The sequence below is a fragment of the Bos indicus x Bos taurus genome, chromosome 15 (genome assembly GCF_003369695.1).
Source record: "Bos indicus x Bos taurus breed Angus x Brahman F1 hybrid chromosome 15, Bos_hybrid_MaternalHap_v2.0, whole genome shotgun sequence".
Lineage (NCBI taxonomy): Eukaryota > Metazoa > Chordata > Mammalia > Artiodactyla > Bovidae > Bos > Bos indicus x Bos taurus.
The window spans coordinates 1,141,931-1,169,924 of NC_040090.1; the positions used below are offsets into that span (position 1 = coordinate 1,141,931).

The 27,994-nt window shown below is 53.3% G+C and overlaps 1 protein-coding gene across 1 annotated transcript; it reads left to right on the forward strand.

Moving 5' to 3' along the window:
* The first annotated feature begins 59 nt into the window (after positions 1-59).
* On the forward strand, positions 60-27,993 carry OSBP (oxysterol binding protein). Its single transcript, XM_027562225.1, has 14 exons — positions 60-1,170; positions 5,652-5,860; positions 8,021-8,271; positions 13,272-13,467; positions 13,807-13,909; positions 14,215-14,269; positions 14,451-14,582; positions 18,881-19,126; positions 19,393-19,513; positions 23,641-23,744; positions 24,776-24,871; positions 25,592-25,773; positions 26,611-26,831; positions 26,918-27,993. The coding sequence occupies exons 1-14, from the start codon at positions 803-805 to the stop codon at positions 27,058-27,060; spliced, it is 2,427 nt and encodes an 808-aa protein (XP_027418026.1). The 5' UTR covers positions 60-802; the 3' UTR covers positions 27,061-27,993.
* The last annotated feature ends 1 nt before the right edge of the window (position 27,994 follows it).

Genomic DNA, 27,994 nt, shown 5'->3' on the forward strand with positions numbered 1-27,994 from the left:
AACTTCCCCGAAGGCGGAAGCAGATGGGCACGCCCCCAATTGCTCTTCCCGGGTTTTATTGGCTGCCCTGGCCTGCCCCGCCCAATCTCTCAATCGGTCTCTTTCATTGGTCAGAAGTGTCACGCTCCAGCGTTCACAGACAATTCCAGGAACCAATCGCCTCCAATCACCGCCCCGGCTCTTCGCCGCCTTGGGTGTGACATCCACTCCAACCAATAATAAATGAGAGTGAAGATGTGACGCGTAGACTCCGCCCCTTTTCCCTCAACGCGTTCAGTGAATGGTAGTAAAGGTTGAGTAGCTGATATCAACCACCAATCCGTAAGGGCGGAAGAGGGCCGCGGAGACGACTCATGGGAGGAGGTGACGTGGCGGTGACGAGTGCACATTGTGAATGAGTGGCAGAAATATTGGCCAATCGACAGCTACACGGGCTGGGCGGTCTGCATTCTCGAGTCCTCCCCGAGCGCCGGAGACTTCGGGAAAGCGCCAATGAGCTTGACCTGAGTCTGATTGGCCTTCACCTGCACCAATCGGCGGCGGGCCTGGCGGAAGCGTCCCTCCTCCGACGCTCACTGGGCGCTGTGGCATGACAGGTCCCAGAGAAATGCCAATGGCCTAGGGGCCCTGCGCAAGTGACACTCGGAGGCACCAATCGACTTTCTTCCTCCCCGTGGCCGGCCTGGCGGGGCGGGGACGCTGCGCGGCGGCGGCTGAGGCGCTCGCCGACTGGGGCCCTCCAGGCGGCGACGGCGGCTCTCGTAGGCGGTTCCGGTCGTGTATCAGCGGGCGGCGGCGGTTCATGGCGGCGACGGAGCTCAGAGGAGCGCTGGGCCCGGGCCCGGCCACCATGGCGGCCCCGGGCGGCGGCGGCGCCGGTCCCCCCGGGGTGGGAGGTGGAGGCGCCGGCGGCCGCGGAGACTCCGGGCCGGGCTCCGGGCTCGTGCCGGGCGCGGCGGCCTCGGTGGCGGCGAGCGGCCCGGGCCCTGGGGCCGGAGCCGTGGCGGCGGCGGGCCCGGCTCCCGCGCCGCCGGCGGGGGGCTCTGGCGGCTCGGGCGCCGGGGGCTCGGGCTCGGCTCGCGAGGGCTGGCTCTTCAAATGGACCAATTACATCAAAGGCTACCAGCGGCGGTGGTTCGTGCTGAGCAACGGGCTCCTCAGCTACTACAGGTAACTGCTTCCGGGGCGCGTCCCCCCGCCGGCCGCCACACAAGCCCACCCTCGCGAGAGTGGGCGCGCCGGGACGTACGGCGCCGCCCGCGTGCCCCGCCCTCGGTGCCCCCCGGCCCCCGGCCCCGCCAGTTGTCCCGGGAGCATCGCTTCTCCTCTTGAGTTGTGTCCCCAGCCGCGCCTCGGTGCCGTGAAGAGTCCGCAGGGAGGGCGCCGGTGTCGGTGCTTAGGGGGCAGAACCCGGGCACCGCTCCCGGGGAACTTGCTGTCAAGAGTCCCGAGGCTTGGTTTTCTGTGCCCCGGCTCCAGAACTCAGGGTTATCAGCGGCCCTTGACGTTCCCGCCGTTGCTCCCTCCACGTTCAGGCACAAGGACGCCACGCACAGGGTGGCCTCGGGGTCTGTCCCCAGGCCTTATCTCCTCCAGATTCGCCTCAGCTCTCGCCTTTGCACAGCCCACCACGGAGACGCGCCCTCCAGGGTTTCTGGTCGTTGCGTCCGCCCCCGCGCCCTCCCGAGGGGAGATCATTAAGTGTTCCAGCCGGGATTGCTGGGGGCCAGCCGGTTAGTTCGGTCCAAGTTTCCTCAAAAGAAGAGTCCACGTCTTTTGTTTGACTCCTGTTAGCTGCGCTTGTGTTGGGACGTTTAATACACGCTTGTGGTGACTCACAGTCTTGCCATAACATAGCATGCTTTTGGCTACGAGCATTACTATAGATAGATAGGTTGGGATACTGGATCTGGGGACAAGACAAACATTTCCTGAGTGCTAGACAGTTTGGACAGGTGTGTTATGTCCAGTATTTGACTCCCAACGGCAACCTGGAAGTTAGGAGATCTCCCACCTTACCAGTGAGGAAACGGAGACAGCGTGGGCAGCTTTCCCAAGGTCTTGAGTCAGGATTTGAAACTAGTTCTTTTCATACCAGCACAGCCTAAAACCCAGGTTAGTGTTACGTGAATCAGTCAGATAAAGAGAGAACTACTTGTCTACAGCAAGTTTATAGATAAGACACTCTGTGTGTGTTATACAAAATGTATAGAAGTCTTTAAGGAAGATTTTGTTTAATATAGTGGAAAATCTAAGTGAAGTCTTTTTATAAAGACCATTCTATTTGAGACCCGAAAGATTGTTGTTAAGACTGTATTTCTTGCCCTCTGCCAGGAGTCGCTTTGCCACTGGGACAGTTTGGGTGAAGGAATCTCTTTTCCCTCAACTTCATTGTCTTGACTCTTAAAGAATCTTGAAAGGAATTGAAGACTGGAGTTGGAGGTTGTGGAAGTAGGAGCACATTCTTACCTGGTCTCTAACACGGTAGAAAACGCCTTAGTGCAGCCTCACTGCTTAAGTGACATTAATCGTGAACGTCTATGTGTATCATTTGAATTATTCAGAATTGATTTTCGTTTTTAATTTTCCGTTTTAATTATTCGTCCGGGACTATCAGTTTAAGGTTAAATCACAAATGTAAAGTTTTCGTTTGTTCCAGAGTTTTTCCCCTGCTCAAGTTCATATTTTCCTGTTACATTGACCATCATTGTAATGTTAACTGATTCATATCCTAGCCTGGCTTATAAGTCAGTATTAACACTGATTCCCCATTTTTTAATAGTTGTGTATCAGCTGAGAGCCTTAATGTGTGGTCATTTTTCCTCATGCAAGGTTTTAATCAGATCCACTTTCCAGCCCAGTTTTGTCTTTAATCAGTACCTGTCTTGGTCAATATTGATCTTGGTTGGACAGTAATAACGTATATGTTGTTATCTCTTAAGTACTTGTAACCACTTTTAATTTCTCTCCTACAAGAGCTAGTGGTACCTGTCTGACTACAGCTAGAACGCCTTCCCAAACATACCAAACCATGTATTGGGAAATATGCCACGGGCCTGTCCTTGCCAGCCAAGACCGTTCCACCCACAAACCAACCAAGGAACAGCATTCGGAATTATCAAGTCTACACGCTACCCTCAAAATCACATTGAAGTCCTTTCTGTCAACCAGTTGGTATTCTTCCAAACTGGTTCTTTGGATCCCCATGTTCTTAGGGTTCATTTAGCCAAGTCATCTTGGCTCCTGCTTTTTATGCCTCCAAAACCATCTCCTGTATATGCCTTTTACAAAATACGGTTTTGTTTTTAACCAAGTGCTTCCTAAACCCATCCTCTGATGAACTGTCCTAATAGGCTTTGGCAAGCCTTCTTTTTACCTATCCTGTTCTTCGTTACATACAAAGTTACACAGCTGTCCTGTTACTTAACACCACATGTAGAATCCCAGCTCTCCCAGACACACAGTGACAAGCCCGTGGTGTTGGTTTTCTTGGCTAGCTTCTAGAGATGGAGCTACTATTTTGGCTGGCCTTTTCCGGGAAGAACACCACCTAATACTGTGGTGCCTGAAGAACTCCTCTTGCACCCTGAAAAGCATGTCTTTTGAAATACTTATGCACTAATCGTTTATAAGCAGAGGGGTATCTGCTCGAGCCCAAGAGCTCTAGAGTCAAGCCTGCCCGAACTTCCAGAGTCCTTTGGTATTTTTACAAGTACTGTAGACTGTATGATTCAGGAAACTTTTTTAGTTGATGGACATGACCTGAGCAGAGGAGATTCCTAGGAAGCGGCCTGTGGAAAAGCTCAGCGCATTTGAGGGATGTGGCAGAAGGTCCGAGTTGCACCTTTGGAGTAGAAAGTGAGGGTGAGCATAAAGTAACTGCAGCACGGGGTGGGGGAGGGGACGAGGAGTCGAAAGAGCAGGGGTCACGTAACAGCATGGCAGGTGCGGGAGGTGGAAAATGGCCTGGTTTATTGAGACGCCGGCCCTCCCCACCGGCGATCCCAGGCTTCTAGTCTGTGCATCTGAGGAGGAAAAACCAGTTTCATGTGACAAACCGAACAATAGCCAAGCTGTCTTCCTAAGCACAGCAAACAGGCTTTCTCAAACCTACCCCAGTCTTGGTTTCTAGAGATGGAGCGAGTGTCATCGTTTCCGGCACGCAGGAATTTGGGATGTGCCAGGTGTGTTTGGCCGCTTGGCACTCGTGAAAGAGAGACGGCCCTGTTTTGCACGCTGGCAGTTGGCAAAGGACTTTGACCTCTTTCTGTTCCAAGTTGGTCAGGGAAAACTGCAGTCTCAACATACAGGTCCCCTGGGTAGGTCGGCGGGTGGCCGGGAAATGAGTGCAGGTCGCCCTGTACACTCGGCTGCGCTGGCAGCTCTGTTTCATGCCAAGTCTCTTGTAGCTTGTTGTCACCAAGCAGGGCTGTAAGGTTCAAGAGTTAGCCTATTAATAGAGCTGTCAGTCAGTAGCAATAAAGAAAATTTTTACACCCAGTCCTCTGAGAAGAGATTTGCTGAATTTCTCCTAGCTATTAATAGGGTGGCTTAGGAGTTCCCACCAATAGAGATCAGTGGACCTTAGGAAAGAATATATTCCTGAAAGATTATACCACCCCGTGCTCTTTTAATGAATATTCTTTCTTCACTGCCACGGACAGCTAGTGACTCCTCTTTCATATCATTTAAGCTGTAGTCAGTATTTAACGGCTTCCCTGGTGGCTCAGTGGTAAAGAATCTGCCTGCCAGTGTGGGAGATGCGGTTCGATCCCTGGGTTGGGATGATCCTCTGGAGAAGGGAATGGTAACCCACTCCAGTATTCTCACCTGGGGGATCATCCTGTGGACAGAAGAGCCTGGCGGCCTACAGCCCATGTGGTCGCAGAGAGTCAGATACCACTTAGCAGCTAAGCACACATGGAATATTTAATACTCTAAACATCTAAGTGTGCCTTACATGTCTGCAAGATGGTTTTAAGAGTGATATGACAGTTCTCACTGGGGCTGAGTTATAGTGGACTGGGGGAGTGGATTGTTCAATATTTGTAAAATGGAGTTATTCTTTTAACTTCTTTTTTTTTTTGGCCACACCACGTGGCATGTGGGATGTAACCCGTGCCCCCTGCCCTGGGAACACAGCGTCTTAACCGTTGGCCCGCCAGAGAACTCCTTCTTTCTCTTAGAGAATGAGATTATTATACAGAATTTGGTTGCATGAATTTATAAAGCACCCTTTGATAATTGTATCTTGCTAAATGAAAGGTAGCTCCTGACTGCAAAGGGGCCTGAGAGGACTCTGGGGGGTGATGGAAGTGTTCTCCATCTTGACTGTGGAGGTGGTTGCACAATTGCTTACATTTGTCCAAACTCACTAAATTGTACACTTAAAATTGCTGGGTTAATGCTGTCTGTAGTTCGCCTTCAGTGAAGCCTGTTTTCCCAAAGCTCAGGGTGAGGGGGAGAGCGGAGCAGTAAACTCCAACTCAGAACTCGCTCAGGCTCAGAAGGGGAGTCCCTGCTGATTGGCTTTCTAATTGGAGGGAGCCGTGCGAGGGGCGTATTGGAACTTGCTGCCTGCTGAGACTGCGGCATGTCTGAAAGGCTGGGACGCGGTTGCGTCCGCTCAGCTGTCTGGCTCGCTCTTGCAGGTCCAAGGCAGAGATGCGGCACACCTGCCGCGGCACCATCAACCTCGCCACGGCCAACATCACGGTGGAGGACTCCTGCAACTTCATCATCTCCAACGGGGGCGCGCAGACCTACCACCTGAAGGCGAGCTCGGAGGTGGAGCGGCAGCGCTGGGTCACGGCCCTGGAGCTGGCCAAGGCCAAGGCGGTGAAGATGCTGGCTGAGTCAGGTGGGGCGAGCCCCTGGGGACGCTCCGCTCCCCCGCACTCGCAGCTCTCCTTTGCCCCCACTGTCGTCTAATTACCAGCTGTCCGCTGGCTGCCCGGCAGGCAGAACCTCTCCTGGAGGGCTGGTTTTCAGCCGGGCAGTTCAGCCCCTCAGGGGACGTCTGGTGATGTCTGGAGACGGCTTGTTACCACTGAGGGGGGCAGTGTTCCTGACACGTGGGAGCAGAGGCCAGGGCTGCTGCTGAAGCTCCCACCAGTGTTCAGGAGAGCCCCCCGGCCACCCCTCCAGAGGCAGCTGGCCCCAAATGTCAGAGCGGTTGAGATTGGGAAACTCTTGTCTTAGAAGCATGGCAGTTAGCTTTTGCCTTTTAATGCTCACTGACTGCCTTAAAATCTTGAGAAAGGATGATTTATTGATAAATCAGTTTTTATTTATTGATTTTATTGATAAGCCAGATCAATTCATCAAAACCGATGAACTCACAGGTTGGCTCTGTCCTTACTGTTTCCTTTTCTCCTGACATCTTCTTACTTAACTGGTTGTTTACTTGAATTGAAACCAGCAGTCTCCGTAGACTGCCAAAGCATGATGTGTGAACCCCCTGGCAGTGGGCAGAGAGCCCTGATGGAGGGGTTGCTCTCACGGGTTGGGGCAGAGTAGCTCCAGCCGTCCCTCACCCCTGCCTGACACCTGGGTCGGGCGGCCGGAGCTGTTTCATGCCTGAGACACATGGGAAAAAATTACTTGTGATATTTTCTGTGAAAAATCTTTATTTTGCTACCATAGTGTCACTAAAAAGCACAGTCTGCTTATGTTTTGATTTTTCTTAAAGGAAAGTGGTAGTTTCATCATACTGAGCTTGTTTGCTTAGAGCTGACCGTGCTGCTCACCTGCTGACTTCTGTTCATCTCTTGTTCTTATCTCTTGTGGTTCCCCATGCTGTTTAATGTCTCTTAAGCAATGAAAGCCAAGTTTCCTGCTTTATAAATCTCTGCGTCACAGGTTATATTCTGACTCTGGCCCTGCCCCTCTGTCTAGCAGATATAGACAGGGCAGGTCTTTCCTCGTTTGTTTTGTTTTGATTTTAGTGCCGATTTTAGCTCCCCCAGAGGAAGTGACGTGGCTAGAAAAGAACTGTGCAGTTACACAGCGTTAAGGACAAACCTGCCAGTGAGAGGCAGGCACAGCCTCTCCGTGACTTGTTATTCAGGAGGCGTTTAACAGAAGGCCTTGCACGGCTTTCCATGCAGCGGTGGCTTCAGTGTCGGATGAATTCATCGTGAGGTTCCTGAGTCCTCCTGTAGGAAAGAGGAATTCATGTGCCCTTTGAGGATGTGAGTGTGGTTCACAGACGGCTGGGCTGCGACTCAGCCCAGGACATACAGGGGCCTGCCAGTCACCCAACAGATAATTGTGGGTTGGCATTCACAGTCAGATTGACTGTTTTGGGACCCTCACGCTATGGTTAAAGGCTCAATAATTCATTCCCAACCGTCAGAGCCATTTAGCTTCTCCACCCTGACCTCTCGTCACTAGTTCACAGACCTCAGTGTGCATCAGAATCACTCAGGCAGCTTTGCGAAGTACAGATTCCTGGACCTTGCCTCACACCAGCCGGATCAAAGCCTTTCTAGGTGTGGGGCCAGAGACTCCGCACCTTTAGGAAGAACCTCGGGTGGGCCCTGAGAGGGTTGGATGAGGGCGGTCCAAAGGTGCGGGCCTCCAGTTAGAAGGCAAGTAAGTACTAGGGATGGCGTGGACAGCACGTGACTGTGATGAGCTCTGCTGTGCCGTGTGTTTGAAAGTTGCCAAGAGAGCAGATCCTGAAAGTGTCATCGCAGGGAAAAGCCTTCCTTTTGTGTTTGTATGAGGTGACGGAGGTTAGTTACTTTAATCATTTCCCGATAGATGTATGTGCTGTGCACCTCAAACTTAAAACAGCATCGTACGTCAGTTACACCTTGATAAAACTAGAAAAGCGGGAGCAGGAGAAACGCCGATTGTTACCTGCCTCCGTGTCCGCCCTAGCGGGGCCGAGGACCGGTGCTGGAGAGCCCCCTGGCGGCGGTGAGCCCGGCTGGTCACGCCGCGGGTGGACCGGGAGAGTTCCGGCTCTCAGCCCTGGGCCTGGAGTCCCATCGCTCCCCTTCTCGCCCCACAGATGAGTCAGGAGACGAAGAGTCCGTTTCCCAGACCGACAAGACGGAGCTGCAGAACACGCTGCGGACCCTGTCCAGCAAGGTGGAGGACCTGAGTACCTGCAACGACCTGATCGCCAAGCATGGCACGGCACTGCAGCGCTCGCTCAGCGAGCTGGAGGCCCTGCGGCTGCCGGCCGAGAGCAGCGAGAAGATCAAGCAGGTCAACGAGCGTGCCACACTCTTCAGGATCACGTCCAACGCCATGATCAACGTGAGCGCCCTGCGGGAAAGGCCACGCCCCCCCGCCCCCCCCCCCCCACATGCTGGAAGGCTGTAATTGGCCAAGTGTAGACCACAGGTCCTGCCTCCTTGTTCAGGGGATTTGAGTTTCAGTGTCTGTTGCGTGAAACTGAATAGGGTGGATGGATAGAATGACCCTCCACGCTGCCCTGCTCGAGCCATCAGGAGGGCGCTGCCCAGCCAGGCTTCTACCCCAGCAGGGCCTCTGATGGAAACGCCGAGTCCTTCACCTCTCGGGGTTGCGACTCTTTCTTTGTCTCTCTTTTCCTTTCACGCTTTCTTTGTTTTTCTTTCTTCCTCCCTTCCTCCTTATCTGTTTTTCTTAACTCTATCTGTTGGAACTGAAAGATCTTCATGGGTCCTTTCCACCTTTCTGTTCTTTGAGATTTCCGTTGGAGTCTGACCCCTGCTTTGCTAGTGCATGCTGGCCTGCAGTGTGGTAAGTGGGGGGCTGGGTCAGGTATTACTGAGAACCTTGGAATCTGGGTGAGTCTCACCTTTAGTCTTTGAGAGGTGAGAGAGCTCTAGGTGATAGAGCTTTCCTGGTGGCTCAGCTGGTAAAGAGTCTGCCTGCAATGCAGGAGACACGGGTTTGATCCCTGGGTCCGGAAGATCCCTGGAGAAGGAAATAGCAACCAACTCCAGTATTCTTGCCTGGAGAATCCCATGGACAGGAGCCTGGTGGGCTACAGCCCATGGGATTGCAAATAGTCAGACACAAGTGAGCAACTAATACTTCAGCACACTTCCAGGTGATGAGATGACATAATCAACCTTGGGCACTTTTTTTCAAAAGAAGGGACCAGAGCTTCTGTCCCCTTGTGACTTGTAGCTCGGGTGACTGTCATGGGTCTGTGGGATGCTTCGGCTGCTTGGAGGCAGGGCTCCAGGTAAACCCAAAGCGCCACTGGCCCTGGTGATGTGGGGCAGATACGTGGGGATAGGTATGGAATGAGTACACAGTCTGTAAACAGTGCCGCGCTTCCTCTGCTGGAGACCGACCCTCACCTGGCAGGTTGTGTTAGTCAGCTTCCAGGTAGGAACACGAGAGCATAGTTCTCAAGGCACGTGAGAATCTGTGAGAAAGGACTTACACGGTGGTGCTTTTGTTTCCTGTCTACTTAAATGGGAGGAACTTAACACTTCCTGATAGCTCAGCTGGTAAAGGATCTGCCTGCAATGCAGGAGACCCCGGTTTGATTCCTGGGTCGGGAAGATCCCCTGGAGAAGGGAAAGGCTTCCCACTCCAGTATTCTTGGGCTTCCCGTATGGCTCAGCTGGTAAAGAATCTGCCTGCAATTCAGGAAACCTGGGTTGGGAAGATCCCCTGGAGGAGGGCATTGCAACCCACTCCAGTGTCCTGGCCTGGAGAGCTCCATGGACTCAGCCCACGGGGTGGGAAAGACCTGGACACAACTAAGCTACTTTCACACTGCCTTCAGTAGGGCCAGATTTCTTCCCTGTTGAAGAAGTGATGATGAGGCTTCTGTTTAGAACTAGTTTAGTTCGTGCGGCTCTCAGAGATCGAAAGTCTTTTCCTCTGACCAAGGGAAGTTTTACTTTCCTGCATTTAAAACCCCATAATAGAAGCTATTTTCGTGCCCTGTTCTGAAACACTGAACACTCTTCCGTGCTCTGACTCACACAGAGGCGAAGAGGGAAGCTGTTCTGTCCATTTAGGGGTTGGGGGCAGGTCAGCACCTCCCAGCAGCACCAGTCCGCGTTCCACGCTCCAGCGCGGGCACCTTTGTCTCTGACGTCCGGTCCTGTGCTCTTTCCAGACTCTTCCACCTCTCGGTGCCTGCTTTTCTGGTCCTCCTGTGATCAGGAAAACTCATGAATTGTACAGGGCGTTTAATCAATAGTACATAAATGTAGTATGAAATAGAACAGCTTAGGAGACAAATGTCTGTTGCCTTTTATCCAAGTCTGCAGAAGGCAATGGCACCCCACTCCAGTAGTCTTGCCTGGAAAATCCCATGGACGGAGGAGCCTGGTGGACTGCAGTCCACGGGTTGCGAAGAGTCGGACACGACTGAGCAACTTCATTTTCACTTTTCACTTTGATGCATTGGAGAAGGAAATGGCAACCCACTCCAGTGTTCTTGCCTGGAGAATCCCAGGGATGGGGGAGCCTGGTGGGCTGCTGTCTATGGGGTCGGACAGAGTTGGACACGGCTGAAGTGACTTAGCAGCAGCAGCAGCTCCCATGACAATTTTTTTTCTACTATGATAAATATTTGCTACATAAAACACCTCTTGATTTAAAAATGTCTCATAAAACTGAAACTTTATCTTGAACTTTTTTCTTGAAAATATGCTTGTCTTTGTTCCTGGGGAGAATTCTTTTTCCCTGAGTTCTAGGTATCCAGAGCTTGTGTCCGCTCTCACTCCGTTCTCCAGAGCGCACTCTTTGCCCCTTCTGTAGCCGGTCACTGCTGGGAAGGCGTGTTTTCAATCCGTGTGTTGTTCCCTAGCGGATAGTGGCAAGGCCTGAGAAGCGCTGCGAGCACATCACGTCTCAAAACGGGCCGTGCCAGTGCAAGGGAGAGCGCGTGAGTTTCGCTCAGCTGCCCGCTTGCTTAGGATACAGCTTTTCTTGCTGCCAGAGCGAGTCTCTAAGCAGGCGAGTGAATTCGGCCCTGTGTTAGTGTATCCATTTTCTACTTCAGTGAACACGGTTGAGCACCTTCTGTGTTCTAGGCCCGGTGCTAGAGGATATGGCCGTGGTCCCTGCCCTCGGGGAGATTACTCTCTGTTTAGGGGCCGAGAGTTGAGCAGATGATTATGGAGTGTGCTGAGCGCCCCGACAGATGTGGGCACAGGCTGCTGTACTATAATCCTTGGGGGTGTCAAGCTCAGACCGGGAGGATTTGAGAAGGTAACACTTCAACTAAATGCTGGAAGACCTGAGAGAGTCTTCCTGTGAAAAAAAGGCACCCCTGATTCGGGGCCGAGGAGCCCAGTGGCCCCAGTTAACCGTCTCTATAGCTTGGGGTGCCTCCTTCCTCTGTGACTCCAGTTCCTTTTCTGTAAGTGGCGATGGTCCTGCTCTTGGGGTGTGGAAAGGCTTTCATGAGCTCATGGGTGTCGAGAGGTGGGCACAGTGCCCGGCATGCCGTCTCCTCTTGCTGACCAAGTTGTCGCTGGTCTTGGGATGCGGATGAGGGCGCGCATCCCTGGTGTGCATCACTGCCCAGCTGCCCAGCGTCTTCGGGGAGCCTCTCTGGTGGAGGAGGGAGCTGAGAGAAGGCTGAAGAGGCGCTCAGGTGGGCGGGGACACTGTGTGTGCAGATCCCACATGGGCTTGGCAGGGGTGGGTTAGGAGGGGATGAGACCGACTTTGGTGCAGGCGTAACTGTAGTCACGATCGCCTTGTTGAGTGATGACTCTGAGCCGGGTCTTGCTGAGAGCTTTCCCTGTTCCTGTTGATCGACGTTGTGAGAGTGCTGCGGTGGTCATTCTTGTTTCACAGATGAGGACGGCGAGGCGCTTCTCGGTTCAGTCAGTTGCTAAAGAGTCCAGTTAGACAGCGGGATAGAGCTGTGACGACCCAGGGTATGTTCTCCGTGCCGCCTCGAGTACAGAGTTTGGAAAGAAGTGTGAAGATCCCAGCAGTATCAAAGAACAGTCCGTAGGCTCTGATCGTTGGACTTGGGGAGGGAGGAAGACTCAGAATCCAGGAAGCCCCTTGCTTCTCTGCCAACGAGAAGATGCCTAGTCGGAAAGCGAGCCTGCTAATGTTGAGCTTACTTTGAGCTTTCTGGTAGGCAGTTGGGTAGTCTGATCTGCAGTTCCCTGAGCACAAAGCTGGAGTTCCTGACTCCATAGGCCTTAGTCCATAGATCAGGGTTGAAACCATGGCAGCAGATACTCTATTTACCTTTTAGTTTCTCTTTAACATTGTCTAGACTTTTAAGCTTCCATTGCTTCCTTTCTCCATTTATTTATTAAGCAAACTTTATGGACTCCCACTGTGTACAAAGCAGCCAAGTTAGGAGCTGGAGATAAGCATGTGAATAAGCTATAAATGGTATCTTCAAGTCACTCACGATCCATCTGGAGAGAAAGTCACGATCGGATGCTGTGGATGCTGAGAAATAGAAATATGTGCCAAGTGCTGCAGTAGCAGAGGAGAGCCTGGCTCCTTTGGGCTTGGGGGGCAAGGGGTGTCACGGAGAAGTAACTTTGCCATAGGTCTCAAAGAATAAGGAGCGCTTAGCCAAGTAGAGGAAGGGGGCGGAGGGCATCCTAGGCCGCGCGAACAGCACAGGCCCCGTCCGGCGGAGATCTGGCGGAGATCTGCGTGTCTGAGAAGGGTGCGCGGCCGGGGGCTCCGTGGCGGGGCGGGGCCGCCGGGGCCCTGTGCGTCCGCAGCCAGCCGTCTGGCCTGGGTCTGCAACCCACGCGGAGCCTGGGGCGGGACTGAGCGCGGTCGGGTTTGTGTTCTGTCTCGAGGTCACATAGGCGTTGGCTTTTTGAGGTCTGTGGTTCTCTTAGGGACCGAGATAGAAACCAAGGAAGTTCCTCGTGTTCCGGGTGATGCGGATCAGGCTCAGGTGCCGTCGGCGTTGAGTTCCTCCGCGGGCGGCGGCTTGAGTGTGGTCAGGAATGGGTCGAAAGCCACACCCGGCGCCCCATGCCTTCTCTCCGCTCCGGGTCAGCCGGCCTCCTCTCGAGCAGCCCCCGGTCTGGGTTTGCTGCTCAGCAGGCACCCGTGTGGTCCTCGCGACCAGGAGAGTACTAAGCCACCGTGACAGCCACACTGGCGGTTTTCTGTGTCTTTCCTGCGTGGACCTTGGTTGTGTCACGGAGCTGGCTGTCCCCGACACTGCCGTGACAGGGAAGGCCGTTCACTGTGCTTCGCTGGCTCAGGCTCCCAGAGTGAGCTTACTCCGCGGGCGTCCAGAGGCAGGGGGGACTCTGACTGGTCGAGCTGAGGGGACCCACGAGCGCTTTGTCTCCATACAGGCCTGCAGAGATTTCCTCGTGCTGGCCCAGACCCACAGTAAGAAGTGGCAGAAGTCCCTGCAGTACGAGAGGGACCAGCGCATCCGCCTGGAGGAGACCCTGGAGCAGCTGGCAAAGCAGCACAACCACCTGGAGAGGGCCTTCCGGGGGGCCACGGTGCTGTCCGCAGGCGCGCCCGGCGCCGGCCCCGGCAAAGGTGGGGGGCCGGGGGGCTCGGGGGGGCGTCCGACCGGCCAGCAGCGCTGGCTCCAGCAAAGGTGGGGGGCTCCGGGGGCTTGGGGTGGGGGGCGTCTGACCGGCCAGCGGCGCCGGCTCTGGCAAAGGTGGGGGGCTGGGGGGCGGGGGGCGTCCGACCGGCCAGGGGCCTCGCAAGGCGGACAGAGCAGCCCCGGGTCTCACGCGAGCAGGGATTCAGCCCTGTGTGTCTCCTGCTGCCCTAGTTCCCGTGTGTGTGGTTCGTGTTTAGAAGGTCTGCCTGCCAGGTTTCAATAAATGTAGCAAAGTGAACGAACGCAGCTTGTCCCCCTCCCGGCAGATCAGTCCTGCTCTGGCAAAGGAGACCTGAGTGATGAAGACGACGAGAACGAGTTTTTTGATGCCCCTGAGATCATCACTGTGCCCGAGAACTTGGGCCACAAGTGAGTCCGGCTTGACTGCCCTCCCCTGGCCCAGCCATGAAAGGCAGGACGTGTTTCAGTGGGGATATCCTGGTTGTTGCCCAAGGCCTGGACTCTTTGCCCTAAGTACCTGGGAGAGCGTCTGTTTTTACGTGAGCAGCTTCTCCAGAGACGCTTATTCCTACGCACGCTTTTCTACCTGTCGTCTCTTGGCCACTCGTGAATAAGTTTGTGCAGTGTCCTTAGCGTTCTGCTCTGTGAAGACGTGGCGAGGACCACCGTCTAGTTCTGATCTTTATTCTCATCCCCGTTTCCCGCCCGTGTAGACGCACCGGCAGCAACATCAGCGGAGCCAGCAGTGACATCAGCCTCGATGAACAGGTACCTCACCTGGGGTGATGAGCAGGGGCGGAGTGAGTGTGTTCCCAGGGTGTGCTTGTAAAGCATGAAGAGGAACAGGAGACACTGACTTTTTGTTTTTTAGCATGGGGGAAGGGAGGCCTAGAAATCCTGGGTTTTCTGTTCTCTGCGGGTCCCTGAATATCTTTGTGTTTACGCTTAGTACAAGCACCAGCTGGAGGAGACCAAGAAGGAGAAGCGGACGCGGATACCTTACAAGCCAAACTACAGCCTAAACCTGTGGAGCATCATGAAGAACTGCATCGGCAAAGAGCTCTCCAAGATCCCCATGCCGGTGAGGGTCTCACACGCCGGGGCCCCTCAGGCCCGGGGGTGCTGCCGGGACGGCCCTGCCCTCCCGCACGGCCGCCTGCGGCGTGACCCGTGTTATCCGTACCATCATAGACCATCGCCTAGGATCAGGGGCCTCGATTTCGGCTAGGTTCCTGGTATGCTTCCAGATCAGCGAGAATCAGATGCGTTGTTCAGAAGCAGTGATTTATGAGCAGATTCCTAGGCCAGATGTGCTGGGGCCGTGCAGAGATAAATTCAGCATCGTTTCCGTTTTCACGAACCGTGTAGTTCAAGAGACAGGCGCGAAGACAGGTAGAGGACATCGCTTTCTGTGACCGTCTGGTGGGCAGTGCTGCACGCACAGAGGCTTGGGGAGCGCAAAGCAGGGCAGTTGATTCCAGGCAGGAAGCCCGGGCCCATCTCCGGGGGAGGATGTCCCTGCCTCCCATCAGGCCCACTTCCTGTCTGTCCAGAGTGCTTTAGAAGGGGATGGGTTTAGGATTGCAAACGTCCTGTCGCCGCTTCCCTGGGAATCCTTTGCTCGCTGCTCCCTGCTCTGAGTGGAGCCCAGCTCCCTCGGGCCTTGCCCTCCCCCCAGGGAAGTGCAGGCAGTGTGCCCACGGGGGGAGCCACCTCAGGTCTGCACCGGCTCCTCCGTTTGCCCCCCGCGGCATCTGCCCATGCTACTCTCTCTGCCTGCACTTCCCTCAGCTCCCACCGCCCTCGCCACTCTGCTGTTACCCTGGCTGGTGCCTGTTCTTCAGGAGCTGACTGCAGAGCCCTGCGTCAGCCCCCTTCACTCAGGCGTCCCGTCAGGGCGAGTGGTCTCAGCCCTATGTTCCAGCAAGTGCCCCCGTTTATTTCTGGGCAGTGGGTTTCACTTCCTCTTTCATTCCCCGAATATTTACTGGCGGCCAAGCTGCCCGGGGCTGATTCAGTTAGGTATAGGTTCAGTTTAACGAGTCCAAAATATGTTGGTTTAGACCACGGGTCAGCGGACGGTGGCCTTGGGGCAAATCTCGCTGCCCTCTGCACAGCTCACAAGCCAGGCATCGTTTTCATATTTGTAAATGGTTGGAAAATGTCAAAAAGAGGCTAATATTTTGTTATCTGAAAATTATATACAGTTTAGATGTCAGTGTCCTGGCGGTTTTATTGGAACACAGTAAACGCTCATTCACGTACCGATTGTCTGTGGCTGCTGTCCTCCTAGAACAGCAGTACTGAGTAGGTGTGACAGAGGCCATATGGCCCTCACAGCCCAAATATTTACAGTCTGGCCTCTCACAGAAAAAGCTGGCCTGTAAATATGAGCTTCAGTCACCATCATGCTGGAGTCCAGAAGCAGGTGGTCGGGTTCTGGTCGATGCTCCTGCTGCTGTGACCAGGCTCACCCTGGCCCGTGGCCCTGCCCCGTGCTGCCCCGTGGCCTCAGTTCCTGGGTTCTGGGTGGCTGCTGCAGCCCTGGCCCTCAGGGGGAGAGGAGACGGCACGCCTGCCTTTTCGGGGTGCTTCCTGCAAATTGCGCGAACCATCCCCTTCAGTCTCTTTATTTACTCTGAGCTCAGTTACATGGCCTCAGCTAGCTGGAGATCACGACTTCTGTTTTTGGTGGTGTGGCTGATATGAGAACTGGGGATTCCGCTGCCTGTGGACGAAGGGGAGAGTGGAGTGTGGGGGGCTGCAGGTTCTGCCCGCGCGCCGTCCGGAGACAGAGGCTCCTGGCCGCTCAGGGCCTATGGAGCAGTGAGTGGTTCCGCCTCCCATGGACAGCGCTCTGCCCAGACCATCTTACCAGCCTTCATACCCCTGATGCATAGCAGGGCCTGGCACGTGTATATCATTCAGCAAATGTGAGTCTTGGAAAACAAATAGATTTGTCTGTAAGCGTGTAGGACTTTTGGTAGAAAAAGACTCCTCTGCAGACCAGAAGGGCCATGAGTAGGCACGGTGCAGAGAAACATAAAAGAATTGGTTCACAGGGTGGGGCGGGGGTCTTGAAAAGAAGCCCCACTTTTTTAGCCCAGCGCCCTAAGGAAGTGGTAGGAAAGGGGGCTGGAAAGGCCAGTCATCGCCGTGGAAGTTCAGTTCCTGCTCAGAGGAGCATCCACGTCCAGGTGGCCCCCGTCCACCTCGGTTCCTGCTGGTGCTGCTGCAGCCTGGCCCTCACCCCTCACCTGCCTGTGCCGAGTCACAGGAGCTGAGCCCCTGGGCGGTTTCTTCCTCGTCTGTGGGCTGTGCCGGCCCCGGATGCCCCGGGCGAGGCCCTAGAAGGCGTCTGGAGTGGGCGGGAGGAGGGAGCCACCCCAGGGTGCTCCCCGCGGCTGCATCCTCCTGGGCCACGCTCCCGCTGGACGGGCCCAGAGGCCTCAGGTCCTGCACGGGCCCCTGCCTCTGTGTGCAGTGACCCCGTGCGTCCCTCGGTCCCTGCAGCCTGCCGAGGGCTTCCTGCTGCTGTCTCTGGGCTGTCTCTTACGCTGCCCTGCCCTCCATCAACCGTGTCGCTAATGCCCGCTCCCTTCCACTTCGAAGTCTCAGATTTCTCTGTCCCCCGTGAGGCCTCTGAGTGGTAAAAAAGACCAGGAGGGAAAGCCTGCCTGCTCTCGGGGACGCTGTGGGTCTTGGCATAGCTCTCGGGGGCAGAGCCGTGCATGTGATGAGTGGTGATGACCTGAGGATGTGCCGTCCCCGCCCCACTTTGCCCAAAACGTATGGAAGTGTGACTGCACGTCGGCTGCAGCTCAGCCCCTGAGAGGTTTTGTCTGCGTAGTTAATCAGTGCTCGCTTTTGAAAGACCTGGAGGCTTCACGCTCTGCCCGTCCGCTTTCCCTCCGTGTGCACTTTTCTCATCACACCGCTCTCCTCTCCGTGGACAAGGTGGCGCTGGAGTGTGGTACTTGAAGACTTTTAGTTGAGGCATGGTAGATCGTCCTTCCCCATTGGGAAAGTTTCACAGAAAAATGCTTGGTTTATTTTTTGGGAAAAAACAGGCCCTTTTAAAAAATATATAAATGCATAGAAAAAATATGAAACTATTAAGGATAGTTATATTTGGGTGATGGTATTTTAAGTAGATTTTTTTTTCCTTTAAACTTTGTTTCTCTAAGTGTCATAGTGGAAATTACAAGATATTTCGTAATTGGCAGGACAGTAAATATTAGGGTAGTATGTGACTCACAGAGAGTGGCGGGCAGAAGGTTGGATAAAAGTGCAGAAAAAGACAGGAAAAGAGGTGGGAGTCTAGGAAGAAAAGTGTCACTGTTGCTTGTTTCAGTAACCAAAACGGCGCTTTCGGTCAGCTTCATCCAGTACAAAGGGCGTTTTTTCCTTCCTTCTTCTCTTCTCTGGACTCAGAACTTGAGCTGCTGGTTTTCAGGCTTGTTTAGCTGTGCTGCTGACTAAACAGCGTTATGGGCTAACCTGGGAACCTAACCTCTTTTGATAATAAGTTTTTAAATAGAAAGTCATGATATGTTCCAAACAGTCAACCTAGAAGCTGACTCTTTGGGGTGGGGAGAACAAAGTCTCTTCTGCTCACGTCTCTGCCCCCAGTGGGTTGTGTAGGGCCTGGCACCCATGAATCTGTGGCGTGCGTGGACACCTTCTCCCGAGAGAGGCACACACAGACACACGCTCGCTTCATCCTGTAGTCTGGTGTCCTCAAGTTGGCTCTTAAACGTGAAGACAGGAGCACGCAGAGCCCTTTCCCTGCCCCTGGTGTGAACACTCCCGGTCCAGAATGCAGCTGTGCAGCCTGAGAGAAGGCAGCACCTGGCCTGACGGGGCACTGAATTGAGTCCAGTGATGGCCAGGTGTGGAGCGGAAGCTGGCCCCTGTAGCGTGCTCCCCGTCAGGACTGCCTGCTCCTGGACTCTGCTAGCTTTCCTCTCCTCCTCAGAAGGGTTACGTGCCCAGCCTCCTGTCTGGGTGTCCCTGTGCTCACGTCCTTCCCCTTTCATTGACTCATTTGATGCCTGTTTTATGAGTCTCCTGGGGCCAGGCGTCCGGGGCTCTTGGATATGCAGTGCTGAACAAAAGAGGCATGGTTCCCGTCTCAGTTTTCAGCTAGCAAATCAGTGCAGGTGGAGATCGCCCAGCCCCAGACGCGAGCAGCTCAGCATGGAGAACGGGCGTTCTTTGGCGTAGAGCGTCCCCATGGAGCAGAGGCTGCTCTCCCCAGGGATCTGCTTTATCGTCTTGACGTCTCAGTGTGTGTCTCCACCTGCGGAGAAAGAAAAGAAGAAATGGTGTGGTGTGGCTGTGCAGGCAAGGCGTTTACATCTGCTCTTTTCCTGACAGGTGAACTTTAACGAGCCCTTGTCCATGCTTCAGCGCCTCACTGAAGACCTGGAGTACCACGAGCTGTTGGACCGGGCCGCCACGTGCGAGAACTCTCTAGAACAGCTCTGTTATGTTGCAGCTTTCACCGTGTCCTCCTACTCCACCACTGTCTTCCGCACCAGCAAGCCGTTCAACCCACTCCTCGGGGAGACCTTTGAGCTGGACCGGTTAGAGGAGAATGGCTACCGATCCCTCTGTGAGCAGGTGAAGGAGCCTCAGGACTGTAGCACGCTTCCTGTTGCCGGAAGGGGGGGTTCGGGGGGTTGCTCCCCAACCTGGGTGTTAGTATTTGCAGAAATTCCAAGCCCCTCACCCCAGACTGCCTTCCTTTCCTTCAGGACTTCAGCCCTGGAGGCCCCGGTGTTCACCTCCTGCTGTGGGCGTGCGACGTCCAGCGGGAATCTGGGGCGTGACTAGGCAGCATCTCCTCTCCTGACTGCCTGTTCATTTGCGCTCCCGGTCTCTTCCAGGTGAGCCACCATCCGCCCGCGGCTGCACACCATGCCGAGTCCAGAAACGGCTGGACGCTGCGGCAGGAGATCAAGATTACCAGCAAGTTTCGCGGCAAATACCTCTCCATTATGCCCCTCGGTAAGGCCGGCGCCTGGGTCAGGATTGGTGCTCCGGGAAGGAAAGCCGTTCTGGTGGAACGGAGGAGGTCGCTGGTTCCGGGGTGAATGAGGGCTGAGAGACTCTGTAGGGACACTCAGTCACAGGTTCTCTGTCTTCTTAGCTTACGTCTAATGCATCTTTATTTGGGGGCTTCCCTGGTGGCTCAGATGGTGAAGAAACCGCCTGCAGCGCAGGGGAAGCAGGTTTGATCTTTGGGCCAGAAGATCTGGAGAAGGAATGGCGGCCCACTCCAGTGTTCCTGCCGGAGGATCCCATGGGCTGAGAAGTCCATCGGGCCATAGGGAGTCGGACAGGACTGAGCGGCTAACGCTTTGACACTTCCTTTTACTTTTAAGTACTATTTTAGGATATACATTTCAGCTTGCATTTTAAAAATTCTGTCTTTAAACTGGTGGTGTTGCCTCTCATTCCCTAGCAGGCAGTTTCTCTCCATAGATCAGAACTCCTATGACTGCAAGGTTATATAGGTTTCCTGGTAGCCCCTCCCCCCCTCCACCAGAGGGGTTAGGTATCATTTATGTAACAGCTAAACTCCAGGTAAGGTGAAACTTTGTTTTAAAAGATCTTATTGGATTACAAGTTAATTCTGCACCAAGACCTAAAAGATCCGGCCTGGGAATAGGAATCCTAGTATGCCGCGTTAGCATGTCTGGACTTCAGGTTATTCAGAAAGTGTAGCAGGCTCTTGAATAACCTGGAGTTCAGCGAGAGGAGCCACGTTTGACCCTGTACGTGTTGAAGAGCGAGTGCTGGTCTGCAGGAAAAGAAACCCAGAGCAGATCGAGAGACCAAGTAGCCTGGAGACGGCTGGCAGTAGGCGCCTGAGCTCGTCTTTCAGGAGGCAGAGCTGCAGGGCTGGGCTGTTGCAGGACAGCTTTCTGCTGGCTCCACCCGCTTTCCCTCAGAAAACACACAGTGTAGCAGGCACAGTGCAAACTGGATGTGAGGAAAAAACCCAAGGATGTTGGAAGTGAAACTGAAGTGTTAACTTTATTGCTTCATGGTTAATATGCAAGAAATTGAACGAAGAGTTGACATAGTGACAGGAACCTGAGTACAGAGTATAAAGAGGGGTTTCCGGACGTTAGCCCCGAGGATGGCTGCACTTAATATTTTTCATCCGTGACTTGGAAGGAGAACTGTGCAGTGTCATTTTCACATTTTCAGGGATGTTCACCTCTCAGAGGGTAAATTGTTAAGCGATAGACGTCACTGGTGAAAGAAGTACAGACAGGGTTATAAACGAGGCAGACAGAAGTCTGAGTCTTCTTGTGAAGTAGACTGAAAAGGTTAGAGTTCTTGCAATCTGGAAAAAAGAACGCTTCTAGGAAATGTAATTGATGTTTGCAAAATCATGAAGACTGTGGTAGAGGATAAATACGAGTCTACTCATCCACTCACTTTGGAATTGAGTGGCAGCTTGCAGTTTAAAGAGGTACACTTAAATAAGACTCTTCTTTCACAGCTTGGAGTTCTCAAGCCTGAGGAGAGTCACAGCCTGAGACTGAACGGAGCCAGTGCTCAGCTTGTTGGTCTCTGTGGCAGTGACTGCTGGGCTCCACGTACCTTGAATTTGCTCCAGCGGCACTTGGGTCAAAAAATCCTCCTTTTGTATTTTATCCATTTTTCCAGTTTCTACTTTTTGCTTAGAGCGATTAATCCATCTATATTTATTGATTAGGTAGGGTTTACATCTGCTGTTTTAGTATTTTGTTTCTGTAGATCTTACGTCTTTTTTGTTCCTCTGTTTGTCCATTACTTCCTTCTTTGTATTAAATAGGATTTTTCCAGTTTACCATTTTAATTCCCTGGTTATTTCTTTTACTGTGGTTTTTAAAGATATTTTTGCTGTGGTTACCCTGGTATTAAAACCTTCTAATAACCTAGTTCAGATTAATACAGCGGAGTTTCTACAGTATAGGAAAACTTTGCCCTTGTATGGCTCCGTTACCTTCTCCCTCCTTCGTGCTTTTATTGTCATACAAACCATTTCTGTACATTGTAATTCCATCAACATTGTTTTATAACTGTTGCTTTACATAATTGTCTTTTAATGGTGGCTCAGATATTGAAGAATCTGCCTGTAATGCGGGAGACCCAGGTTCAATCCCTGGGTTGGGAAGATCCCCTGGAGAAGGGAATAGCTACCCACTCCAGTATTCCTGCCTGGAGAATTCCATGGACAGAGGAGGCTGGCGGGTGACAGTCCATGGGGTTGCAAAGACTCATACACGACTGAGTGACTCAGCACTTACTGGTCTCTTAATTTCTTGAGGTAGATTTAAGTTTCTGTCTCGTGTCTTTTCATTTCAGCCTGAAGGACTTCCTTGAATGTTTCTTGAAGATGAGATCTGCTAACGATGCATTCTTTTGGCTTTGTTTTCTGGGAATGTCTTGCATTCTCCTGTGTTTGTGAAGGATGGTTTTGCAGGACAGGGCCTTCAGCCTCTCGGCTGTGTCCTGCTGCTGCCTCTGCCCCATGGCTCTTCGGCCTCTCGCTCGCTCGCGCTGCGGCCACTCCTCTGTTCCTTGAGGGCATGGACGATTCTCTTTGACTCTTTCTCATTTGATTATGGTGGGTTTGTACGTGGTACTCTTTGAGTTGATCCTGCTTGGCATTCAGTGGACTTCTCGGATGTGTAGATGAGTGTTTTTTGTCAAACCTGGGGAATTTGGGGCCATTATTTCTTCAAGTGCTCCAACTGTTATCACCACTTCTGGCAGCTGTTGTGTTAAATAATTGCCTCTGATTGTTTTGATACTTGTCCCAGGAAAGAAGCTTTTTGAGGTGAGCTGGTGCTGAATCAGATCCAGTAAAGATCAGCCCTGTGAGTGGGACTTAACAGGGGACTACCAGACAGGTCAGATAATGACAGTACTTTGGAGCTGGGTTCTGGGGGGCTTCATGCCGCTCTACCCGCTCCGGTGTTTGCTGGCCTGCTAGCTGGTCTTCCTGGTTATCATGACGGTGAGGCTGCCGGTTTCCAAGGCTTCTGCTGAGCTGGGGAGAGGGTCGTAGGACAAGTTACAATGCCACACAGCTCATTTTGCTGCTGAGATTCAGCCCTTTTTCTTGAATAAATGCTTCTTGGATTACTGTAAGTCTTTGGTTAATTTCCAGAGTTACAAAGAAGTTGATTCAGATCACTTTTGCTGTCCAGGGGCCCAGCTGAGGCACCTCACTGGCAGACACCTCCAGGGCCCTCACGAGTAACAGAGACACTATCACTTGGGAAATTGCAAGGGTTTCAATGTTGGACAAAGACCAGACAAATTCTTTATTATACGACACAGGCTTACACAGCTAACGAGTGGTGGAGCCAGTGAACCAGTTCTGTCTGATTCTAGAGCCCTTGGTCTATCCACTACTCCTCTTTGTTTTTATTTTTTTATCTATTAAGGCTCAAAGGTAGGGACCCCCTAATGGTCCAGTGGCTGAAACTCGGCTTTCCAGTGCACTGGGTACGGCTTCAGTCCTGGTCTGGCAGCTACGATCCCACATGCCTCGAGGCCAAAAGACCAGCATGTAAAGCAGAAGCGGTTTTGTAAAAGATGCAGTAAAGACTTTTAAAAAAAATGCTAAAGGCTTATTTTTTTTAAAGGCCCATATACGGACCGGTGACTTGCCTAAAGTCACACAGCTAGTGACTCACAATGGGGCTTGTCCTCAGTACTGATCACCAACGTGCTCTTTGCCACAAGGCAATTTTTTTTTCATGTTGGGATAGATTTGACCTGTTCTTGTTAATTTTGCTGCTAGTATGGCAGGCCCAGTTAGTGAAGACTGGGGTTTTGCTTCATTTTTATTTCTGTTGTTGCAGAATACTATTTGTCAGTTAAGTTGTACCAGTTGTTAGTGTTCATCATTGTTAATTATATTTTATTCATATTGAACAAGTTTAAAAATCTAGTGAAAGATTCAGTACTTTCAACATTTGTAAAGATTATAAGTCCTTTCTGATGTACTGTTTTCTTTTTAAAAGTAAGAAATATTGATAGAATAAAATCAGCCCATCATTATTTCCAGCCAGCACGGGGCTGCTTTTCTGGCGTTGGGCTTAATGTGTGCCGCGCTCTGCTTCTAGGGAGCATCCACTGTATTTTCCATGCGACTGGGCACCACTACACTTGGAAGAAAGTGACCACAACGGTGCACAACATCATCGTGGGCAAACTGTGGATTGACCAGGTGAGCAAGGGGCCTCTGCGTGCTTCTGAAGCCCAGAAGCGCCCTCGTGTCCATCTCTGCAGGGTTTAGGGCGCGGGACCTGGACCCAGAGTGCTGCTCCTGCTCTGTCTGTTACCGAAGGGCTTCCTCTCCGGCAGCAGCCACACTCCCAGCTGCTGACGTGCTGTACCACAAATGCCCACCTGTAAATGACCAGGTCACCGCATTCATTCGGTGACTGCTCTCCTAGGACTGGGTTAGGCACCAGGAAGGCTCCAAGAAAGTAGTAAGCTCGGCTCCCAGCCTCCATCATGTGATTACACATCAGACATTTATTGCCGGGTGGAGCGCAGGGTCTCTGGGGTACCAAGTCAGATGGGGCATTGTCCCTCAAGAGTTATTTTATCATTGGAGACTTTTGACAAATATGTGTAGGATGAAAAGTATTTGACAAAATGACCCACATAAGAGGTGTACTAAGATAATATCTAATTAATTATCAATTTGCTCTTAAGACAATGGTTGCAGTAAACTTAGGAAAAAAGAGGGAATATTGTCCGAGCAGTGGGAGAGGCTTCACAGTAGGTATGGGAATGAAGCTGAGTCTTCAAGAGTGGATTGGGGTTCACAAGATAGAAAGGAGGAGAGAATGAAATGAATAAAATACAGAAAGGCCCACCGCGTGTAGTCTTGAGACTGTGAGTAGAATCCTTTGATTTAAGCACAGAGTTCATGAAGACTGAGTGGAGGACTGGTTTGGGAAGGTAGATTATTATGTGAATGTCAGTGTGTGTGCTGAAGGTTGGATTACGCCACCTAACTTGGCACACAGTTTTTTTTTTTTTAAAGTCATTTGGCCTTGATTCCAACCAGGAATACCAAGATGATAAAAGCATTTCACAGCATCTCAAGAATGACTGAGACTTGAATCTTAAGTGTACAAGCTCTAGAACGTAAGACTGAAAAGAACAAAATTATGAGGCGTGGGGCTTAGCGTATATCCAAGTCATTCAGTCTTAATAAAACAATCCATGGTTCTTTTCTTTTCATAGTCTGGTGAAATTGACATTGTGAATCACAAGACGGGAGACAAGTGCAATCTCAAATTTGTTCCTTATAGCTACTTCTCTCGGGACGTAGCGAGAAAGGTAAGAGAAGTTGGAATTAAAGTGTTTTTCACCGAGTGTATGTCCTGTAGAAAGTCTGTTCCTTTGGAGCTGGCACAGACGGGTGTGTGTGTGTTCAAAAAAAGGAGCGGTAAAGGAGAACCTCAGCAAAAGACAGTTAGAAAGTAAAAGTCAAGAGCAGTGAGAGATTAGAATTGGCCCAGTGGTGAGGGGGCTTTCACTGCCGTGGGCCCAGGTTTGATCCCTGGTCAGGGAACTAAGATCCTGCAAACTGAGCAAAGGTGGCAAACAAACAAACAACAGAACCACGAGAGACTGAGAATGGGGGACGCTGCGGCAGGACCGAGGGGAGGGCTGCAGGGAGCAGGCACGGCAGCGAGGCCCCTGTGAAGTCAAGCCAGGCGTCCGTCACCACCGCGGCGGAACTGTGCCGGGGATTGTGTTGGGAGAGTGAAGAGGTCCGTCTGTGGTCTCTGATTTCTGAGAAGAACACAACGTAATCCCCAGTATGGTCAGACCCTTCTGCATACATCGTAGGACAAAAACCGCTGTACCACCGAATGGTGACGAAGCTCCCATTCATGACGCTGTTCCTTTGAGCAGTTCAGGCACACGCTCCCGGAGTAAGTCAAGCGGTCCCCGGAGTCTGTGCAGCAGGGTGCGAGCAGCATATGCCCCAGGGCCAGGGCGTCCGGGGCGCGGCCTCTGTGCAGCCCTCCCGAGCCTGCTCTCCACCCCTAGGTGACGGGGGAGGTGACCGATGCCTCGGGGAGAGTTCACTTCGCGCTGCTGGGCACGTGGGATGAGAAAATGGACTGCTTCAAAGTGCAGCCGGTCCCCGGGGAGAACGGGGGTGACGCCCGGCAGCGCGGCCACGACGCGGAGGAGAGCAGGGTGCTGCTCTGGAAGCGGAACCCTTTACCGTGAGTATCTCGCCGGCCCCTCCCCTGCCCTCCGGCTTCAGTCTGCGCGGACCAGCGCCATGGTGGACGCCTGCAGAGGACCCCAAGGCGGCCCTGTGGGGTGGGGTTGTCGCCTGCTTTGTCCCAGGAGAGTTCAAACGACTCAGACCACACCTGCCAAAAAATAATTTGGTGTCTCCTAAAGGTCCTTTGGTGGACAAGGAAATGGCAACTCAGTCCAGTGTTTTCTTGCCTGGGAAATCCCGTGGACAGGGGAGCCTGGCAGGCTGCAGTCCATGGGGTCACAGAGTCAGACACGACTTGGCAACTGAGCATGCACACACCCAGAGGTCCTTCAGATTGTGATTCAGAAGAATATTTTTCTGTAATTTAGAGCAAAACTGTTCAGAAACGGCTAAGGAATAAAGATGCCTACCACCTGTGGCCTAAAGGCTTATGGCAATATGATGGTTCCTGAGATAATGTCCAGGACGTTGGAAATAATTAAGACGGAGACCGTTTGTCTGCTGTCATCATTTAATATGTTTAGTCCTTAGTGATAGCCAAGGTTATCCCAGAAAGTGGTGAAAAAAAAGCAAAAGGAAACAGGCTTGAGGTTTTATTTAGTAGAATGTTTCAGTCTTCCTAATTTCAACTGAGCATAACCCACACCCAGAAAACAATCCAGCTAGGGGGCCCTGGGAGGGGAGGGGATGGTCCCGCCCGGTCTCAGTTAGGCGCGCCGACAGGCTCTGTGGACACCTGGGGCTGTATCCCTGGGGCGAGCTCAGCTGTGCTCTGGCTCACGGGGCTCTGGGCTCTGGCGTTGCCCGTCCCTTCCTGACCCCTGCCCTGCAGGAAGAACGCGGAGAACATGTACTACTTCTCCGAGCTGGCTCTGACCCTCAACGCCTGGGAGGCCGGCACTGCGCCCACCGACAGCCGGCTGCGGCCCGACCAGAGGCTGATGGAGAACGGGCGCTGGGACGAAGCGAACGCGGAGAAGCAGCGCCTGGAGGAGAAGCAGCGGCTTGCAAGGAAGAGGCGCGAGGCCGAGGCCGTGAGGGCCACGGAGGACGGTAAGGGCGCCCCGCCGCGTGTCCGCGCCCCGGTTGAGGGAGGCGCCCGCGGCCCTGATCCCGCCTCCCCGCCTCCTGCCCGACAGGCGCGGCCCACGACCCCTACAAGGCGCTGTGGTTCGAGCGCAGGAAGGACCCGGTGACCCGGGAGCTGACGCACATCTACCGGGGCGGCTACTGGGAGTGCAAGGAGCGGCAGGACTGGGACTCGTGCCCCGACATCTTCTGAAGGAGCCGCCGGGGAGGAGGAGCCCGCGGACTGCTGCCGGGCCGCCGCCGAGCTCGTCTGTCTTAACCAATCACTTCTTGTTCCGAATCAGTCACCAGAAGCAGACCCAGTTGGTGGTGATTGGCTGGTTGCCTTAGCTGATTGACCCTGAAATCAACATTCTGACCCCCGCGTGCGTGTCGGGGAGGCGGCCCCCACGTCCCCGGAGTCGGGGGGGCCCACTCGCCCCCGCGAGATGCTGGCCCTCACCCCCCGGAGCAGCCACTCAGCCAGGCCCGCGGAGCACGCTGCTGCGGGGCGCCCGGCGCTGTGCAGTGGGAGCTGATCCTAGAGGTTCCCTCAAAAAAGAAACACGCTCAGACTTGGCGACGGACCGTGGTGAGCGCCGTGGTGGAGCCGAGGTGCGGCCCAGGAGACGCCCGGGGTCGCACGACCCGCAAGAGGTTCGTCTGCAGGACCCGCAAGCGCAGAGGCCATGCTTGGAAGGAAGTGACTTCGCTCGTTGGCACAGCCCGCTGCTCTTCTCCGCCTTCCCTGACGGCCGGGCGCAGAAGGGTCGCCTTGTCCTCACGGGGAGCTTTACGGACTCGCTCAGGCAGAGAGCTTCGGAGAACCCGGAGCACGAGGCCGCGTGGACACGGCTGGCCGCCGCGCTCTCCCGCCCCCTCACCCCACCGTCCCCGCCGCCTTCTCTGTTCTCCTGGCTGCTCACTCTCTCTTTCTGTCTTTCTGTCTGTCTCCGGGCACAGTACCCGCTTAGGTTTGTGCCCCGAGGGACAAAGCATTACCTGCCCCGTTCTGACAGACTTCAGAATCCGAAGGAAGGCGTTTATCCCGAGTGAGTTTTCACCATCTCTCAGAGCCCACGGACTGAAGCCACTGCTGGAATAATGTGTTAATATCTGTATATTATATATATGTAGAGAAAAGGCCG

Coding starts and splice junctions, on each gene's coding strand:
- OSBP (XM_027562225.1), top strand. CDS start 803: ATGGCGGCGACGGAGCTCAGAGGAGCGCTGGGCCCGGGCCCGGCCACC. Junction 1,171..5,651: donor GGGCTCCTCAGCTACTACAG/GTAACTGCTTCC, acceptor TCGCTCTTGCAG/GTCCAAGGCAGAGATGCGGC. Junction 13,910..14,214: donor CCCGAGAACTTGGGCCACAA/GTGAGTCCGGCT, acceptor CCGCCCGTGTAG/ACGCACCGGCAGCAACATCA.